Source organism: Podarcis bocagei (genome assembly GCF_964188305.1).
Source record: "Podarcis bocagei genome assembly, chromosome: 7".
Classification (NCBI taxonomy): Eukaryota; Metazoa; Chordata; class Lepidosauria; order Squamata; family Lacertidae; genus Podarcis; species Podarcis bocagei.
In genome coordinates, this window is record NC_138132.1 from 73645477 (window position 1) to 73666433 (window position 20957).

At 46.8% G+C, this 20957-nt stretch overlaps 1 protein-coding gene across 2 annotated transcripts in view; it reads left to right on the plus strand.

The window, feature by feature from the left end:
• LOC308591027 (uncharacterized protein) overlaps nucleotides 1-20662 on the plus strand; it is a 46500-nt gene extending 25838 nt beyond the window's left edge. The window contains exons 9-15 of one of the 2 annotated variants that reach the window (XM_081201557.1): nucleotides 1253-1534; nucleotides 3158-3315; nucleotides 5755-5969; nucleotides 8077-8144; nucleotides 10550-10699; nucleotides 13100-13171; nucleotides 20091-20662. In XM_081201557.1, coding sequence (XP_081057683.1) covers nucleotides 1253-1534; nucleotides 3158-3315; nucleotides 5755-5969; nucleotides 8077-8144; nucleotides 10550-10699; nucleotides 13100-13171; nucleotides 20091-20174 — 1029 coding nt within the window. In that variant the 3' untranslated portion in view covers nucleotides 20175-20662. Of the gene's footprint in view, nucleotides 1-1252; nucleotides 1535-3157; nucleotides 3316-5754; nucleotides 5970-8076; nucleotides 8145-10549; nucleotides 10700-13099; nucleotides 13185-20090 lie in introns of both variants that reach the window. The other variant, XM_081201558.1, reaches the window with a different exon arrangement.
• The last annotated feature ends 295 nt before the right edge of the window (nucleotides 20663-20957 follow it).

Below are 20957 nucleotides of genomic sequence, written 5' to 3' on the forward strand. Positions count from 1 at the left end.
AGATGTCTTCTAAAAGTCAGATACAGTGGTACCTCGGGTTAAGTACTTAATTCGTTCCGGAGGTCTGTTCTTAACCTGAAGCACCACTTTAGCTAATGGGGCTCCTGCTGCCGCCGTGCTGCTGGAGCACGATTTCTGTTCTTATCCTGAAGCACGATTTCTGGGTTAGCAGAGTCTGTAACCTGAAGCGTATGTAACCTGAAGCGTCTGTAACCCGAGGTACCACTGTAGTTGTTTATTTCCTTGATATCTGATGGGAGGGCATTCCACAGCCCCTCTGCCTGGTTCCCTGTAACCTCACTTCTCGCAGTCAGGGAACTGCCAGAAGGCCCTTGGATTTGGACCTCAGTGTCTGGGCTGAACGATGGGGGTGGAGACGCTCCTTCAGGTATACTGGGCCGAGGCCATTTAGGACGTTAAAGGTCAGCACCAACACTTTGAATTGTGCTCAGGAACATACTGGGAGCCAATGTAGGCCTTGCAGGACCGGTGTGATAGGGTCTTGGCAGCCACTCCCAGTCGCATTCTGCCGCCTTCTGGATTAATTGTAGTTTCCAGGTCACCTTCAAAGGTAGCCTCACGTAGAGCGCATTGCAGTAGCCCAATGTGGCCCTCCAGGTCTCTGCCTGGCCCTCGAGACTCTCTCCAGGCGACACCGCCTCTCCACAGGCCACGCCTACCTTTGCCGGTCTGGAATTTGCTCTTGCACTCATTCTGCGTCTTGTTTGTCTGGATGGAGAGGGGTGGAAGAGTGTTTGTAGAAACAGAGCTACTGTACAGAGGTGACATTCACATTCGTTGACTTGCCTGCAGCTGGCATGTGGCCCCTGAAAGGGAGTGTGGCCCTCGGTTTCCCCGCCCCTGCTGTATACCAATATCAAACTCATTCACCAAGGGTGGATTCTTATGTAGGCAGAACGGCACCATGCAAATGCCATAGGGAGATAGTATCCGCAGGCCTAGAGGAACCCCAGTTTTTGAATTGTCATCGTTATTATCTCTGGGAATGGGGTGTCAAAAGGGAAATGTCCAGTGAAGGCAGAGCATGTCAGTGAGCATGGAATGCTGAAAAAACCAAGGAAGGGGAACAGAATGGCATGTTCTAGATAAGGGCGCGACTCATGGACTGGCGGAAAGCACTCCATACTGCAACGTTTTGTTGCAGATCCCACTTGTTCAGGATGAAGTGCAGTTTCTGAGGAACCTCTTCCTGTCTAAGCTTGTCTTTCCTGGGTTTTCCCCCCTCGTCTAGGCCTCACTAGGCAATGAAGCAAAATCACCTCAGAGTCCCTTGGGGCAAGCTGCAGTTCCAGCAGGGAGTTCCCCTGTTGCTCCGGCCTCTAGCATCAAACAGCAGGGAGAAGCCATCTTGCCTGAAGGCAACGGCAGGCCTCAGGTCAATGTGCCGTTTGGCCAGGTGGCCCCGCCCCATGAAGCCCACCTGCCGCCTCCGGCCTGGCCTCAGGCGGGGCAAAGGGATAACCCCATAGTCCGCTTCACAAGGATGGTGAATAGCGTGCAGAATGGGATCCAGGTAAGAATACTAAAATAATATAGAATAATAATAAAAAATGTTAAGATACACTTTCTTCAAAAAACCAGAGCTATTCTTACTAGGTATTTTTACAACAGACATCCCAAAGGACAATAAGAGAGTCTTTTTGTATGCAATAACGGGTGCCAGGATAGCGACTGCAAAACATTAAAATAGTAACACAATTCCAACAAAGGAGGAATGGTTAATAAAATTAAGCGAATATCTCGAACTGGCGAAATTAACAGAAATAGTAAGAAATCAACCAAGTGAAAAAATCAGGAGAGAATAGGATGTCTTTACAAATTATATGAAGAAGGTTGGTTCCCCAAATTATGACTGGCTTAGCCTAGACTAAAAATTCCACAGGTAAGCAAATTGTCTCTCCACAAAGTTTAAAATGATTACAGACAACCAAAGATATAAGGTTAAAGGAACAGTATAGTGGTAGAAAAGGGACACAGGTGGTGCTTTGGGTAAAACCACAGAGCCTAGGACTTGCTAATCAGAAGGTCGGCTGTTTGAATCCCCGCGACGGGGTGAGCTCCCGTTGCTCGGTCCCTGCTACTGCCAACCTAGCAGTTCGAAAGCACGTCAAAGTGCAAGTAGATAAACAGGTACCGCTCCGGCGAGAAGGTAAACGGTGTTTCCGTGCGCTGCTCTGCTTCGCCAGAAGCGGTTAGTCTTGCTGGCCACATGACCTGGAAGCTGTACGCCGGCTCCCTCGGCCAATAAAGTGAGATGAGCGCCGCAACCCCAGAGTCGGCCACGGTTATTGTGAGGATAAAATGGGAAGAGGGAGAATCATAAATACCATCTTAAGCCCCTTGGTTGGAAAAGATGAGCTATAAATAGAATGAATGAATAAATCTTTAGGTTCAGTGTACCCATTCTGCTGGGCGAGAATTGGGACTAGTCCACATGACAGTTTATAGTGAACTTACGGCTGCTCACCCATGCATTTTTTTAATGCAGCATTCACACAATGCTGTCTTTATCAAGACACCACCCCATATTATGCCTCTTCAACTTTCAAATTTGCATTTATTGAGAACATTTGTACCCCAAAGCTGCCAGAGAGGCTTACATGTAATCCATTTGAAGCAATGCAGTCCCTTCTCGCAGATTTAACAATCTTAAAACAGCAACATCCATGAAACTCAAGGTAAAAGGGACAGGGTGGAAAGAGAAAATAAGCAAACTCTTACGACAGCTGATATACAAACAGGTGACTTGATGGAGCTGGTTATTGTCAAAGCTGCTGGAACGAACCCTGCTTCCCATATCTCCCACTCTGGCAGTGTGATTTTCTATGGAAAATCCATTAAGGAAAAAGAAGGGGGGAAACAACCCATAGGAAATGGTAAATCTGGATTAAAATCTGAGGTGAAAAGATACGCCTTTAAAAGCAGCCTAGGAATCAGCCAGTGATGCTTGTTTTGTGATTCAGGAAAGCCCCGAGTCCACAGTGAATTGTTATGTGGAAGTGCCCTTTCTCCCCTCAAAATACTCTTCCACTGGGTCTCCCCAGGCCTAGTCATCGCACTCAAGCCACTCTACCACACTGTCTCTCCAGCTCTGCTTTCAGGGTATGTGTCCCCCTTTTGCTTTTTCTCTCGGTAGGATCAAAAAGCTGCTCAGAGCAGGCCGGGGGAGAGTGAGGAAAACGTTCCTTCTGAAGACATGGCGAACAGTTTCAGACTCGTGCCTGCCTCAGAGGAAGCCCAGGATTTGGAAAAGCAGCCCTCTGTGGGGAGCCAGCGGGATCATGCCGTGCAGAGGTTTGTAGCCTTTGTGGGTTGGGGTTCACGGTCACCCCACCTGTCAGGAGTGAGCCAGCAGTAAATCACACAGTGAAAGTTGGAGTTAACTCTTTATCAGCAAAAACATGATCAACACAGGAGTGTCAGGCCTAAAGAGCACATCAGCTCATCCCTGGGAGGTCTTACTCCATGAATCAGTTGCTGAGACTGAAAGTCCCCACCTCCCCACAGCTGCCTAAGTCACAGGGTTTCCACCCAAGCAATCAGAGACTGCGCCTATGTGTCGCCAATCTCTCCTCCACCCATTTCATGCCTCTTCTAGTTCTGGGAGATCAGAGGGGAGGGGAGCTTGTTGCAGCAAGAGCGGGAGACACTCGTATGTCTTCCCCAGCCTGACTCATCTCTGCCTCTTGGCCTCTCTCCTCTCGCCCTCCTGCTTCAGCATCTGACTCTGATTTTGAACTTCCCTCTGCCACAGACTCTCCCAGCTCCCAAAGTCCTGTTACCTCCTCAGTTTCTGACACCACCTTCCCACAGTCGTCTCCCTCTGACCACCGCTCCCAGAGCGGCTAACAACAGTAAAAGTAACACAGCATTCTAAAATCAATTCAAAATCAAATTAATGGCGACCATTGGGCTAGAGTTCTGTGAGGATTACCAAAGGAGGGGGGTCAGACTGTGCCTTAGCCAAAGGCCTGGTGGAACAGCTCTGTCTTGCAGGCCCTGTGGAAAGATGTCAAGTCCCGCAGGGCCCTAGTCTCTTGTGACAGAGCGTTCCACCAGATCGGGGCCACAGCCGAAAAAGCCCTGGCTCTGGTTGAGGCCAGCCTAACCTCCCTGTGGCCTGGGATCTCCAAGATGTTTTTGTTTGAAGACCGTAAGTTCCTCTGTGGGACATACCAGGAGAGGCGGTCCCATAGGTACGAGGGTCCTAGGCCATATAGTTCTGAGCCTTCTTCCATTGGTGGTTCCCCAGCTGGTTCATTCCACCATTCCTCTGCATCCAATGAGTCCATGACTTAAGAAGTCTTACTGGATCAGGTCGATAAGCCATCTAGTGCAGTATCCTGTTCTTACGGTGGCCTACTAGGTGCCTATGGGAAGCTCTCCAGCAGGATTTGAGTTCGACGGCGAATGTCCCCTCCTGCAGTTTCCAGCAGCTGGTATTAAAAAACTTTCTGCCTCTGTCCTTGAAAGCAGAGCAGAGCCATCACTGCTAGCGTTATCCTTTGCGAATTTGCATCATTTTCTTCTAAAGTCATCCAGGTTGGTGGCTTTCCATTGGCATGAATCCCAGAATGCAACTTGCACACTGTGTGAAAAGTCCTTTGTCTATCCTAATCTTCCAGCCTTCTGTTTAATTGGCTGTTCACCTGTTCCAGTGTTAATAAGAGACCGAGAAAAACTTTCCCCTGTCTACTTTCTCCATGCCCAGGCATCATTTCATCTGCTTCCATCACATCACATCGCCTTTTCTCTGATCTTAAAAACCCCAAATATTGTAACCTGTCCTCATAGGGAGTTGCTCCACCCATGTCAGCATTTTGGTTGCCCGTTTTCTGACTCTGCGATATCCTTTTTGAGTTGAGGCAACCAGAACTTGTTTGAGAATGCTGCGTGGGTGTTTCTGGTTTGGTATAAAAAGCTGACAATCTGTACAGGGCGTTGCAAGCTTCTGGTCTTTTGGTAGCAGGGCCTGCTCAGCACTTCTCATTAAGGAAGCCTTAAGCTGTTTATTTCGAAGGCTGCTTCCTTGCACTTGCCTCTAATTATTCGGTAATCCATCAGACTCTGTGGGAGAAGTCCGAGCTAAGTAGGTGTTGTTTTTCTTCAAGGTTATATGGAAATATGAAAACAGCAGGTGATAAGTGGAAGCTGAGGAGGATAAGAATATATTTGGCGCTCTCTCTCTCTCTCTTCCCAAAGCGCAGGCAAAGGCTGGAAAAGAACCATAGGGACATCAATTTTCTCCACAATGGCCATTACTTTCACAGAACACTGCCCAGCCTTGCCCAACCTGGTGCCCTCTGGATGTTGTTGTTGGACTAGAAATCCCCATTCATCCCTGACCAATTGTAAGGTTTTAAGAAACAACAACTGGAGGGCACCAGACTGGCAAAACTCTCAGTGTGGTTTAACCATCAGTCCCTCTCCCCAGCAAACTCTGGGAATGGGAGCTCTGTGAACAGGAGTCTCTTAACAACTCTCAGTGCCCTGAACAAGCTGTCATTCCTAGGATTCTTTGGGGGAAGCCATGATGGTTTAAAGTGGTATGATACTGCTTTAAATCTATAGTGCAGATAGGGCCTCAGTATAAGGCACCTTGCTATGTGTCCCTGTTCCAACTTTACAAAAAGGTGTAAGAGGCAATTCCTGAAAGATTCCCCTGACTCTTTCTTTCTTTCTTTCTTTCTTTCTTTCTTTCTTTCTTTCTTTCTTTCTTTCTTTCTTCTGCAGCTGGCAAGACATAGTCAACAAGGTCAATGCCCAGGTGGATGAAGAACAGGCTCCTCGTTACCCACAAAGCCTCCACCAGGGCGGCCGTCCCGGGCAAGAGCAAGCGATAGCTGACGTCAATCAAGTGCTGGCCAATCTACAGAGAGGGGCAGGGAAGCAGCGAGCCAGTTGGGAAGCGGGAAAAGGAGGAACGGATGACGAGGAACTCCATATGGGTATGGAGTCGTGATCTTAAGGGGGCTGTTATGTGGGCGGGCAGAGGAGGATTCTGGGATTGCTCCACGTGATGTCACAGGGAGCAATCCTGCATATCTGCACATGCATGTTTTGGGGTGGTGAGTTGGGAGTGGGAAATGAACTCCCGTCAATGAAATACAAAGATGGGCAATCTGTGGCCCTCCAGTTTTGCCAAACTCCCATCAGTACCAGAAAGTCTGTGGTCCAGCTGCATCTCTGATATAAAGTCTTGTCCAGCCACTAGATAGATAGATAGATAATAGATACACACACACACACACACACACACACACACACATTTTGTGTGGAACAAAAGCAGGAGAGCCATAAAGCATTCATTCATTCATTCATTCATTCATTCATTCATTCATTCATTCCAGTTCCTATCCTGCCCTCCTTCCCAAAGGAGTCAAGCGCAGCAAATATGAAAATGTTAAAACTGAAAATAAAATGAAAATGAAATCACTTAAAGGCCATTAAGAAACAACAACAACCAACAAAAAAAAATCAGAACTCAAAGCACATGTGTGTGAGAGAGAGATCCTTTATGATAATAGGGTCATTTGTGTGGGTTTGGCATTGTGCCTTGTACAAATCTCTGTAAAAATACAGTAGTCATGGAAGTGGGGTGAAGAAAGCTGGGTGGGGAGGTTGTTTGTCTGCCAGGGGCCCAGTAACCAACTGGCAGGGCCGGGGACTCCATTGGTTCCCCCTGGGATTTTCCCATCATGCCGTCCCCTCCACTTCTCTGAACGAAAGCTACTTGTTGCCATGACGATAGAGGGAGCATCCATGCTGCGCTCCGTCCTGCCACAGCACCATCGCTAGGCCCACAAGCAGCCATCTTCACTGGCTCTGCAGCTGGGTGGTTTCCATGGATACCTTGCAAGTCCTGCTCTCACCTGAAGGAAAACCCCTGCCGCCCTGCCCCAGCCGAAAAGCATGTCAATTAACATTATTATATATTAAATTTCTAGGCTGTCCTTCCTCCTAAAGGAGCCAACTAAAAGTGGAGAAACAATATCATTAAAATAAAATAAAAACCTATTGAAAAGCATTCCAAACTTCTGTTTTAAAAAGAAAGAAAGAAAGAAAGAAAGAAAGAAAGAAAGAAAGAAAGAAAGAAAGACAGACAGACAATGGTCATGTTTTAGCATAGCTAATAAATAATTTTCAAGGTTGCTGGGAACAATTTCTCTCCATCATCAAATGCCTGGGTGAATAGGAATGTTCCTTTAAAAATCTCTCCTGAATGTTAATAATGAGGGAGACAGAATCATCTCACCCTGGGAGGCACTCCGAATTTAATCCCCCTGCCTTTCTAAAAGGAATTGGAACCAGCACACAGACATGATTTATTTTATTTCATTTCATAAGATTTACACTGCTTGGTTGTAAAACAAACAAACAAAAATATGCTTCTAGGATCAAGCCACCAATTAGTGTATATATTGTACTAATTTAAATATTAACACCTACGGAAAGAATCCTCCTCTGAGTTCTTGTTCTTCAGCAACTGAGAGACTGGACACACAATGGGGGGGAGTAATACAAGAGCCATATTTCTTAATTTGTTCTTTACTGGGTTTTTTTAATTGTAGGTTTTACTGGAAAATATCTATATATCTATATATATATCTATAATATCTATATATACATTTATAAAAAAACAAATGCAAGATTGGAAAAGTGAGAAACCAAGAGAAGCTGGAAAAAAAAAAATACACTTTGCCCTTCCCTACTGTTGAGCTTGAGATTGTATATTCTTTGGGGCAGGGATCCTGCCGCTTTGGGGGTTGTGCTGCTCCCATTTTCATAGGCTTTGGAGTCGCAGGTTTTAGAAGCAGGACAAAAATCGGTTGGGAATGCAAAGCGTCTGCTTGATGCCGTAATCAATCTTACAAAGCGCAGTTGGGAGAAGTGGAATTTGAACCCACAACTCCCGAAGAGACGGTGCTTTGTCAGGTACAGGGCAACAAACAAGATGGATGGTTCCTCCACACACAGGAGCTGACTAGACTGGAGACAGGCATTGTTAAGAGGTTTGACACTTTCACCGTTTCTTTTCTTTTTACTTTTGTTCAGATGCTGGCATGATTGAGAAAGGAGGCAATTCTCAGCCCCAGAAGGATGCAGTCATCCAGGAACCAGTGGTAAGAAGAGAGGAAACTGGGATTTTTACATAGTCGGGAAACAACATGTGGTGGCACCCCACTTGTGGAATGCTCTCCCCAGGGAAGCTTGCCTGGCACCTTTGTTGCATATCTCCATATATTATTTTGTTGAAATAATTTTTATTTGATTTTAAAAGTATAAAGTTATAACAATACAACCATACACATACACATTTGGAGATTCCTCCGAATCTCTGGACTTCCCACCTTCCCCTCCATCCTATTATTAAACTTTTTCTACTGCATCTTTTTACACCATCATATTTCACTATCTTCTAAACATTTTCTAAGGCTGATAATGTGAATGTTTATTTAAATCCTGCCATCAAGTCTATTGACTTTCTTTGTTTCTGCAAATATAATATGAATGGTTCCCAATCTTTTTCAAAGTCTCTGTTGTCCTTTTCTCTTAGTCTATCTGTCATTTTTGCCATAGTTCATCAACTTCTCTTGCCATTGTTCTTTAGTTGGTATTTCTCCAGTCTTCCCATTTTGTGCAATCAACATTCTTGCTGCTGTAGCTGTCCAAGTTGGAGGCAGCCTGGTGAGATGGGTTTCCACATCTTCAACATGTGCAGCTTAAAGATAGACTTCCCTGTCTGCCTCCCACCATTCAGTTTCATTCGATAATGCTTATTTTTTAGTACGATGAGGCGGGAGAGAAAAAGCCATGTAGCGCTGGCTGCAATGGGTCGACTCTAAGAACCGTACGAAGAGCCTGCTGGATCAGTCCGATAGCCCATTGTGGCGATCACACACAGGGCCCCCGGACATTTGATGGTCTATTGACCCTGTGCCGCCACTGCGATTGCTTTTTCCGCTGCCACCACCCCGTATCTCATGGGGACACACAGAGTCCAGTCAGTTGTTAACATAAACAAATAATCAAGTTTATTTTTAAATGCAGGAACAAGCTTATGGTTTCAGTTAGTTTTTCTTGACAGATTCTTAATCTTAGTTCCTAATAACTTCAAACTGATTACAGTGGTGCCTCGCAAGACGAAAAGAATCCGTTCTGAGAGTCTCTTCGTCTAGCAGTTTTTTTGTCTTGTGAAGCAAGCCCATTGACGGATTAGCGCTATTAGCGCTATTAGAGGCTTTTAGAGGCTTTTAGTGGCTTATCGGCTTATCGGATCAGCTGATAAGCGGCTTAGCGGCTTAGAAAAAGGGGGGAGGGGGGAAAAAACCACAGGAACTCGCAAGACATTGTCGTCTTGCGAAGCAAGCCCATAGGAAATTCGTTTTGCGAAGCACCTCCAAAACGGAAAACTCTTTCGTCTAGCGAGTTTTCCGTCTTGCGAGGGATTCGTCTTGCGGGGCACCACTGTATTCCCAACTATCTATCTGACTCCACCTAACAATTCATCTCACTCTCTCACAATACAACTCTACCAACCCACACCTAAAGCTCCCTCTTCCTTCTTCAACTCCCAAACCACAACTCTCAACTCAACTGACTTTCAAAACCTCCCACTCTAACTTTTATTCCCCCCTTGCATTCTCACTGGCCAATCACATCACACCTATTTTAACCCTTTCCTTAGGACCCATCCTAGGAGGCAAACGCCACACCCATCTAGTCCAGAATCCTGTTCTCACAGTGGCCAAGCAGATGCTGCAATGGGAATTCCACAAATATCACCCAAGCACAAAGCACTCTGCCCTCCTGGCATTCAGAAGCAATAATAATAATAATAATAATAATAATAATAATAATAATAATAATAATATTTTATTTATATCCTGCCCTCCCCAGCCAAAGCCAGGCTCAGAGCGGCTAACAACAGTAAAAATAACACAGTTTACATAAAATCACAATCTAATAATTGAAATACATTCTGAAATCAATTCACTCTAAAATCAATTGAGAGTCAAATTAATGGCAACCATTGGGCTAGAGTTCTGTGAAGATTGCCAAAGGAGGGGGTCAGACTGTGCCTTGGCCAAAGGCCTGGTGGAACAGCTCTGTCTTGCAGGCCCTGCGGAAAGATGTCAAGTCCCGCAAGGCCCTAGTCTCTTGTGACAGAGCGTTCCACCAGATCGGGGCCACGGCTGAAAAAGCCCTGGCTCTGGTTGAGGCCAGCCTAAGCTCCCTGTGGCCCGGGATCTCCAAGATGTTTTTATTTGAAGACTAAGGTCCTCCATGGGACATACCAGGAGAGGCGGTCCCGTAGGTACGAGGGTCCTAGGCCGTATAGGGCTTCCGACTGTGAAGGCAGAGTGTAGCCAGCTACTCCGATGAATTTGCCCCATCCTCTTTAAAAGGCATCCAAGTTGGTGGTCAACACTGCCTCATGTGGGACTGAGTTCCACAGTTTAACTGAATAGGACTAGCATTGGAGACAACTCTGTGTGGGTCCCTCATTCCTTGCTTTCCTGCTCAGGTGCCTGATGCTGCTGACCCTGCCAAAGACCCCAACAATCAAGGGGAAGATGAATTTGAGGAGGCAGAGCTGGAACGCCCAGACTTTGAAGAGAAACTTGGCCACACCAACGGGCCAGCTAAAGATGCAACAAAGGGAAAGATCCCGAAGGTAAAACTTTTGTTTCTTGTTTGGAGTTTGACCCTGGAGCTGTAAAGAGTGTCTGGAACTGGAGGCAGCTCAGATGACAACACAGTAAACCATGGTTTGTTTGGGTGGGAGATGCTCCTCAGAAACCCTTGAGCTCCACCTCCTGCTCTTTTCTCCAGCGCAGCCGCAAAGATGAGCTTGGAAGTTTGTGGTTCTGTTTTCGATCAACTGCAGCTCTCCGTGGTGCACAGACCTGATAAACCGTGGTTAATCTTAACAATGCAGTGTTACGGGACCTCAGCAGAGCTGTTCCCACCTGATACCCTTTAAAGCTGCTCAGGCTGGTCTGGCCCCTTCAGCAGAGCAAGCAACTGGCTGTTCAGGCTCTCTCAGACCTTCCTCCTCCTTCCCCTCACTCGCCTGTGGGTTATTATCCGAGAGACGAGATCCCCTACCTTGTTTTGACAAGCTGCCAAGCCTTCTCTGTGTCTCCTGTTTCTCCAAGGCTGCATTTTACCTGTCAAAGTCTAAAAGAAAAATTGGTAGGTAGGTAGGCAGGCTTGGTTTGGTTTGTTTCTTTAAAAAGTACACTCACACAGTGGCATCTGAGAAGAAATTGTGGCCCTCTCTAGATTGGTTTGGCTGTAGAGTTGGGTAGATCTGAGTGCTGCAGATGTTAGTTTTTGGAACTAGCTTGGAAGGTGTGGGGTGCGGAGGGAGGGAGAGGGGGACAGAGAAAGAGAAAGGGAGGAAGAATTATGTGTGTGAGCGTGTGAGAGAGGGGGACCTTTTCTGACACCTGAATAGGCCTTTCCTTGCAATCCTATGCTGTCTCCGACCTTCGTAGGGTCTGGGCAGAGGATTCAGGGGTCACTGTAGGGTTTAGGGCAGGGGTCAGCAAACTTTTTCAGCAGGAGGCCAGTCCACTGACCCTCAGTCCTTGTGGGGGGGGGGAGACTATATTTTGAAGAAAAAATAATGAAGGAATTCCTATGCTCCACAAATAACCCAGAGATGCATTTTAAATAAAAGGACACATTCTAGTCATGTAAAAACACTGATTCCCAGACTGTCCGCGGGCCGGATTTAGAAGGCGATTGGGCCGGATCCAGCCCCTGGGCCTTAGTTTGCCTACCCATGGTTTAGGGTATAGTTGGAGGCTTTTGAGAAGCCCAGGTGACATATTCATGGGGACTAGATGCTTGTTATCAAAGTAAGACCTACCCAGAATTGGCGCCTTGAAATTACTGGATCTAAGTTAGTCACATGTAATGATTTTGGAAATACAGTGGTACCTTGGTTCTCAAACTTAATCCGTTCCGGAAGTCCATTCCAAAACCAAGGCGTGCTTTCCCATAGAAAGTGATGCAAAATGGATAAATCCGCTCCAGCAATTTAATATGAATTTTACTCTCTAACAAGACCATTTGCCCATAAAATGATAGCAATAAATAATGTGCTGCAGTCACACAATCAATCAATCAGTAGCTGAACTGGGTTCCACACAGTCACAAAAACAAAACAAAAAAGAGCCGCAAAAACAAAAATGCAAAATAAATAGCAAAACCAGACAGACCTCAACATAACACTCAAATCGTCAGCGTAACACTCAAAACTGAGCACATTCAGCTTCCGAAAAAAGTTCGCAAACCAGAACACTTACTTCCAAGGGTTTGCAGTGTTTGGGTTCCAAATTGTTTGAGTACCAAGGTGTTTGAGAACCAAGGTACCACTGTATCCTTTTTCCAGACCGTTGACTCTATTGGATTTGTGTTTATAATTCTCTCTCTCTCTCTCTGTGTGTACATATTTTATACACACTGTGTGTATATATATATATAGAAAGAAATTAATGGCCCTAAGTTAGTCATGCTGATCAATTTCAGTGGGTCTGCTCTTGAGTAGGACTAATGTTCGCTACAACCTTGTTAGCTGCCTTAAGGACTATAGGTGGTTCTTTCTGATTTCCAATTACAGTGAGGCTCTTTCAAAGGGTCTCTTGCCTTTCCCATTGAGGAGTTTCTCCCCGGAGTCATGGTTGGGCAGGATCCTGACAACTCCTTAATCCAAAATATTTACTGTGTGCATTCCAGAGAGAGGTAATATAGTAAAAAAAATAAAAAATAACAACAATGCCGTATTTACTCGAATGTAATGTGCACCTTTTTTGGCCAAATTACGTTGTGAAAATTAGGGTGCGCTGTAGATCTGGTGGCGCCAGCAAATACTTTTTTGGTTTCAAGGTTTTGAAAACTGAGGTGCGCATTAGATTCATTGGTGCATTAGATTCGCGTAACAACAACAACCCAGGTCTTGCCAGTCCTAGCCCAACAGTCTTAACCCCTACACCAGGCTGACTCGGAGCAGATCTACAATTTCCTTAATAAAACCCCCTCTTTGTTCCTTTCCTTTCCTTTCCAGGATGCTGGTAGACCAAAGAAAATCGCAGATGACCCAATGGATGATTATCAGGAAGACCAGGAGCAAGATCTTGTATGAAACACAGGTTCTTCTCTTTTCTCTGTCCCTCCCCAACTCTCAAACCTCTCTTGAGAATATGCCTTAAAGACAAATGCTAATGCTGTTCAAAATTCCCAGGCATCTTTTTGACATTTAAGGCAGGTTTCCTGGTCTAAAAAGTTACAGATTTCAGCAGGAAGTTACAGGACGTGCGCCAGCTGATAATGAGGTGCCCCCATAAGGGAAAATAATAATGGAAACTCAGTATAAAACGGTGCCTGGAGAAGTCCTGGGGATTGCTCTGCTTAGTAATCAGTTGGTTAACCAGTTAACTAAGGAGTAGTGGAGGGTGCCCCACTAACCTTGGGCTTCCCCCAGCCAGCCCCCCACTGCCTGCCTTCTCTGTTGTCGGATCTCCTTTTCCAGCCGTCCAAGTTGGTAGCTGTCACTGTTGGCATGTGACCAAGGAAACGGGGGCAATTGGCAGGCCCCCATCTGGCTCCAGCCCACCGGCCGGTGTACCGGGCGATCTCCAGTCCTTGGTGCAGCATCTGTGACCCGAGCTTCAGAAGCTAGGGCACGCTACTCAGCAGAGTAAACACTACACAACAGAATGGCAGGAGACGTTGTGTGAGCATATTTACAAGCAGTTTATTCAGCATAAAGGTAAAGGGACCCCTGACCATTAGGTCCAGTCGTGGCCGACTCTGGTGTTGCGGCGCTCATCTCGCTTTATTGGCCGAGGGAGCCGGTGTACAGCTTCCGGGTCATGTGGCCAGCATGACTAAGCCGCTTCTGGCAAACCAGAACAGCACGCGGAAACACCATTTACCTTCCCGCCATAGCGGTACCTATTTATCTACTTGCACTTTGACGTGCTTTTGAACTGCTAGGTTGGCAGGAGCAGGGACCGAGCAACGGGAGCTCACCCCGTTGCGGGGATTTGAACCACCGACTTTCTGATCGGCAAGTCCTAGGCTCTGTGGTTTAGACCACAGTGCCACCCGCATCCCTTACATACATCAGGACAAGACATCAGGACATACATCAGCATACATCAGGACAAAAGGAAAACATGTCCGATCTCCTTCGTGTCCAAAGCAAGACAGCATAAGCAAAAGCTATACACAAACGGAAGTTCCCAGCATACTGTGCTGGAGTGTAAACAGACACGTGACACACCACAACCATGCCTGTTCCTTAAGGTGGAACGGAATATCCCAACAGTCACTGCCTCCTGCAGGAGCGAGTTCCACAGTTTAACGCCGCACTGCATCAAGGACTTTCTTTGATCTGTCCCGAATCTTCCAACATTCAGCTTCATTGGATGTCTGGCAGTTCTAGGGAGAGAAAAAACTTCTCTCTGTTTCTCCACCCATTTTTGGTCACTTTGGTTTCCTTTCTCCTGAAGGAGCCCAGGGTGGCAAACACAGAAGCAGTCGAGCATCTTAAGAACAATTCCAATACAGGAGCAGACTGGGAAGGAGCTCGACTTAAAAGCCTTGCTGGAGTAGGGAGGGCTTCGGCAGGTGCCCAAAAGACAGTGCCTGTCTAGTATTTAATGGGAGGGAGTTTCAAATGATGGGGCCACCACAGAAAAGGCCCAGTTCCTGTGTTGTGTGTGGTATGGACCTCCTGATAAGACGGCATCACTTGGAGGAGGCCTTCACCTGCAAAGCATTCAGGTATCCTAGTCCCAAGCGGCATAGGGACTAGCACCTTGAACTTAGCCTGGTAGCTGAAAGGCAGTCAGCACAAGTCTCTCAGCAGTGGCATATCATGATGGTGATGTCCTGCCTCATTTAATGCACTCTGATTCCACTTTAACAGCCATGGCATCCTGGAAACTGTAGTTTAAGGGGAATGAGAGTCACTAGGAGTCCCCTGCTCCCCTCACAGAGCTACAGTTCCCAGAGTAGTTTAACAAGCAGTCCCTCCTCTCAAGGAGCTCTGCATGCAAAACGTTCTGGGTCCAATTCCCAGACAAGAATACTGAGCTAGATGGGCCAATGGGCTGACTCCATGTAAGGCAGCTTCATATGCCCCTTTTAAAACCACCCTTTTATTCCAACCACGAGGACTAGAATGTTGCTTCATTGTTAAGGGAGGAGCCATAGTTCCCCAATGGCCCAGGTTCAATCGCAGGCATCTCCAGTGAGGACTGAGAAAGATCCCTACCTGAAACCCTGGAAAGCTGCTGCCAGTCAGGGCAGATAATATTGAGCTAGATGGACCAATAGTCTGACTCTGTATAAAGCATAGAATCATAAGAGCCGGAAGGGACCATGAGGGTCATCCAGTCCAACCCCCTCCAATGCAGGAATCTTTTACCCAAGGTGGGACTCGAACCCGCAACCCTGAGATCAAGAGCCTCGTGATCTACTGAGTGAGCTGTCCCAGCTGTAGCTTCGCATGTCTTAAGAGAAGAGCTGTGGCTCGATAGTAGAGCATCCGCTTTGCATGCAGAACGTCCATTCCTCGGCATCTCTAAGTGGGGTTGGGAATGTCATCCCCCTGAAACCCCGGACAGCCGCTGCCAGTCAGTGTAGACAGTACTGAGCTAGACGTCCCAATGGTCTGACTCGGTATAAGGCAGCTTCTTACATTCCCATCTGCTATGCATACATGATAGTTAGACTGGCGATCACTGTGCCGTTCACGCAGTGCCACCTCCATCCCAGCCCATGATCTGCACAAAATGCAAAAGTGTTTCTCTGGTGGCAGCAATGTCAGCATCAGCAGCATCAGGCATTCCTTCTCTTCCACCCCAATTAATCTGCCCAGCTAACAAGCCGAGGCAGCTCCCTGACCTACTTTCCAAAATGCAGGCCCCTGCTGTTCCCAAAGACAGGTAATCTCCTTCCCCCACTGTCCCCCAAATACAAGGCACTTAGGAAGCGGCTTTTGAATTTTTTATATTTGCCATGCACTCTCACGACTTTCTTTTCCTGCTCTTAAAAAGGGAAAGCAACAGCAACAGATCACAGTGGCATTCTGTGGGTGTTTATTCCAAATTAAATCTGCCATGTTGCAGGGGAGGCCAGCCCATTGGGGCAAATGGGGGTTTCACCTGTTTGTCTTCTCCCTTACAACCGGTCCAGGTGACGGCAAATGCCCATTAACTTCCTCCTCCTCTGTCTCATTGATGCCCCTTGCAGAACTTAGCAGGAAGGATGGGGGCAAAGCGAAAATTAAGTCGGCTCTGTTTGTCATTGCCTCTGGCGCCACCTACTGTTAGGCTCCCTGCCTTCTGCCCTGCCAGTCACCATGAGCACCCGTCACCGCTGATATTCAGTGATGTTGACTCCTGGGTAAGACTGGGATTGCAGCCTTCATTGCAGACATCTGCTGAAGGAGCAACAGCTCTTCTACCTTTCAGAAATGAGCTTTCTATGACTCTGACACACCCTGTCTCTGCTGCCAAGCACCCAAACATGGATTATATAAGAGTGGAAGAAGAGTGTGGCTGCTGGGACATCTAGTAGTCCAGCATCCTGTTCTCACAGTGCTCGACCAGATGCCTTAATAATGTGCTCCTCTGGTCCACCCTGAACCTCCCATCATTCAACTTCGTTGGATGCTGCCTGGCTATAGTGTTACGAGATGCAGGTACTCCTGGTCTGCTTGTAAATGAGACAGAAGACAGATAAGGGGGTCAGCTTGAGGTTAATAATAATAATAATTTTTATTTATACCCCGCCCTCCCCAGCCAAGGCCGGGCTCAGGGCGACTAACAAGCAATAATAAAAACAAGTTGAATGAATACAACTTAAAAACAAGATTAAAATACAACAATTAAAATATTGAAACATTAAAATATTAAAATGCAGCCTCATCACAGGAGGAGAAAGGAAAAAGGAAAAAGAAAGAGGGGGAGGGAATCAAATTGGCTCCAAGCCAAAGGCTAAGCGGAACAACTCTGTCTTACATACAGGCCCTGCGGAAAGAAATCAGATCCTGCAGGGCCCTGGTCTTATGAGACAGAGCGTTCCACCAGGCCGGAGCCAGAGTTGAAAAGGCCCTGGCTCTGGTTGAAGCTAATCTAACTTCCTTAGGGCCCGGGACCTCTAGGGTGTTGCTATATATGGACCTTAAGGCTCTCCGTGGGGCATACCGGGAGAGGCGGTCCCGTAGGTACGAGGGTCCTAGGCCGTAAAGGGGTTGGACTAGCTTAGCAGGTGTGCTCTGACTGGCAGCTGCTCTCTAGGTTTCCAGAACCTTGAGATATCTTTTCCAGCTGCCAGATCCTTTTAAAAAAAATAAAACGACTAGAGAGGGCAGGGATTGAACCAGGAACCTTCTGCATGCAAAGCAGGTGCCCTATAGGCTGCACCATTTGAAATGCCTGGCTTGCGCACCACAATGGCTACTCCTAGCATCTTCCTTGTGGGGCGGATGTGTGTGTAGGCTCTCACCACCTTCCCTTTCTCTTAAGACATTCAGCTCCTCTTCTGCTGCCCTTGCAGAGCTGCCTACCATTAGCATATCAAAAACAGCCACCTGCCACTGTTTCAAAAAACAGTGTGCAAGCCCAGCCGCCCATGCCTAGGCAAATTGGGATATGGAATCAGGAGTGAGGGTGTTGGAGAATTCTGATGAAAACAGCATGGAAGTGGAAAATCCTTGATGTTCCCTTATTCATTTCAATGTCTGGGACGGAAATCAATTCGGCAGATTTCGATCAGTATCCATCGTTGTTGCTTTCAGTCCGCAAAGATGTGGAGTTCTTTCAACACGCACACCAACCATTTGCATCGTGTTCCCTTTTTTGTATCTTAATGAACGGGCTGGAGTAACGCAAGGACAATATAATTTCCTTCATTAATTACGTAAGTTGCGCTGTTTTGCCATTGTGGACAGCGAGGCACGCAGTGTGGGTTTCTTTCTTCTTCTTTTTTGCAAAAGATGAACCACAGCAGAATGGAAACTGCAGCATGGCGGAATGGAAAATGGTGCCTTCTTCCATCTCTACCCCCAGGAGATGCAAGGACACTGATTAGGTTCATTTGAGGACAGTTTCCCTTTGTCTTTCTCACCAAGTCACGTCACCCCTCCCCTCCCCCTCCTGCCTCAGAACAAAGTGACAATGTTTACAGAAAAGAAGCAACACCCAGAGGCTTAAAATAGCTTTTCAAAGTCCACGCTCCTTTCCTTAAAACATAATAGAGAGAAGGCTCTCAGGGCTGCAAAGGGCACATTTCATCATGATGAGGTGGAGAAAATACCACCGAGACTGAGCCCGGCTTGTGGTGCAGTGATGCACAGCAGAAACTCCTAGAGAGGCAACTTGAGGGCAGAGCCAATTTGTGCATAGATGTGCACCTGACTGTACTCCCCAGGTTGAGCAACTGCCAGAAATTGAACACTTGGCTCTAGATTCCTTGGAGATTTTTAAACAGGGTGGTCATCTGCCAGGGGTACTTTAGCTGCAGTTGCCGGGGGGTTGGTCTAGATGACCACTGGAGTCCCTTCCAACTCGACCGTTGTTCTGTGATTTGGGTTATAATTATTGGAGGTTTTTAGTTTAGGGGGAGAGGCAGGTGGGGGCAGGGGAGCAGATGGTAATAATAATAATAATAATAATAATAATAATAATAATAATAATAATAAATTTTATTTATATCCCGCCCTCCCCAGCCGAAGCCGGGCTCAGAGCGGCTAACAACAATAAAATGATAAAACATTCTAAAATCATTTCATTATAAAATTAATTCCAATCAGATTAATGGCAACCATTGGGCTAGAGTTCTGTGAGGATTGCCAAAGGAGGGAGTCAGGCTGTGCCTTGGCCAAAGGCCTGGTGGAACAGCTCTGTCTTGCAGGCCCTGCGGAAAGATGTCAAGTCCCGCAGGGCCCTAGTCTCTTGTGACAGAGCGTTCCACCAGATCGGGGCCACAGCCGAAAAAGCCCTGGCTCTGGTTGAGGCCAGCCTAACCTCCCTGTGGCCCGGGATCTCCAAGATGTTTTTATCTGAAAGTCCGTAAGGTCCTCCATGGGACATACCAGGAGAGGCAGTCCTGTAGGTACGAGGTAGAGGGATATTAAAAAAAATATGCACTGTGCAGAGAAAGGGAATAGGAAACTTAAGAGGAATTCATGGCTGTCAGCGGCTGCTAGCCACAATGGCTATGCCCTGCCTCTGGTGTCTGGAATCGCAGGTGAAAATGTAGCCTTTTTAATCCATGGGTAGGAATAATTGTTGCACACGAGCAGAGACAAAAGGAGCCAAACGACACCAAGGGGTTAATCCAGAGAAAGAGCGTTTTATTCTGCCATGGGGGGGGGGGGCAGAGGCACCTGTGTGATTCAGTTCACAAAAGACAGGCCGCACCGAAAACATTTTACAAGCAGGTTTTATCCTTTTTTCAAACCCCCTTTTTCCTCTCGCCCTTCACAGATTCTTACATAGAAATGTTGCTTTTCGTTCTCTGACTCTGTTCCCGGATGTATGTTGCAAGTCAGTGTACCAGGACAAGGTTATCTTGGATCTGGGAAGCGAAAAGCTTTACTGCTCTCAGCTCTGGGTTTGTTACAGCGTTTTTGTTACAGAGAGGACTGCTTAGCTCGTCCTTTTTGTCTTAGAGGAATATGCAGTTTTAAAAATGCGTACGCCGAGGCCTGGCTGGGGGGGGGGGAATTCACAAAACAGTTTTTAGGGCTTTCTGGGGTAACCCTAACTGTACCCCTTCAAGAAGAGGGCTGTTGCTCTCATGCACTGCTTGCAGACTTCCAACAGGCCTCTGGTTGGCCATTGCAAGGACAGGATGGAGGAATAGATTGTCCATCAGCCTGAGCCAGCAGACAGTCTATTCCTTTGGGGTTTTTTTTATAGAAATTTAAGTCATAAATAGATAAATGTTTGGTGCAGATGTATCTTCGGTCTCACTTCCCGATTCCCCCTCAGAAACAAACAAACAAAAACTGAGCTCCTTTTCCCCCTGCCCAATAACAGGAAGATCATGGAGGTGAAGTAGACGACGCTGATGATCTGGAACTGGCCCAGGAACCCAGAGGCCGAGTGGAAAGAGACTACTAAATTTCACTCCGGCTCGATGGGGGATACCAGAGGAAAGAGCCTGAAATGGAAGAGCTGGGCCAGAACACCGCTGTGATGAGGCTGGGAATCTTCTGCCCATAACATTCAAGAGGGGCTAGCGCCTGATCTCTGCTTCCAGTAAATCACAGATGTATCGACGTGACCAGTTAGCAAGGTCCGGGGCAGCTTGCAAGGCAGATTTTGCTCTCTGGATGTTTCTTCTAAGGCGGAAGGGAGCTCAAAACAGAAAAATAAATTGCAGTTTCTCTTTTGATGGTTCTGTCCCTCCTGCCACACACACACTTTCCCCCCGTTTCAGAATTGTTAAGATTTGGGCCGTGAGGAGGGGCTGATGGTGTGTGGCCTCTGTTAGCCTTGGACAGTTCGTATCCTCCTCCTCCTACCGTTTGTCTTGGACTTGACCTCGTTGCTCTTTAGTGCAAAATCTGTTCATCTTTATATTAAAAAACAAGGAAGTCTTTTGAGAATGAGATTCTTTTTTTACATCCTGGTCTGTTTGTTACGGGTAAGTTGTTGGGGGGGCGGGGGGCAGAAGGCGACGTTGCCTGTGTTTTGGAAGACAGAGAACACCCATCATCGAGACCCACTGCTGAAATGCAGATTTATCGTGTGAACCTTATTTATTTATTACATATACACCACTTGATTGTTAAAGCAGCAGCCTCAAAGCGGTTTACAAAAAGATTAAAGCAAGAAAAAAAGGCTTTCAGTGTTTAAGCGCCGTAGGAAGCTGGCTTCAGCTGTGTTGAACCTATGAGACCA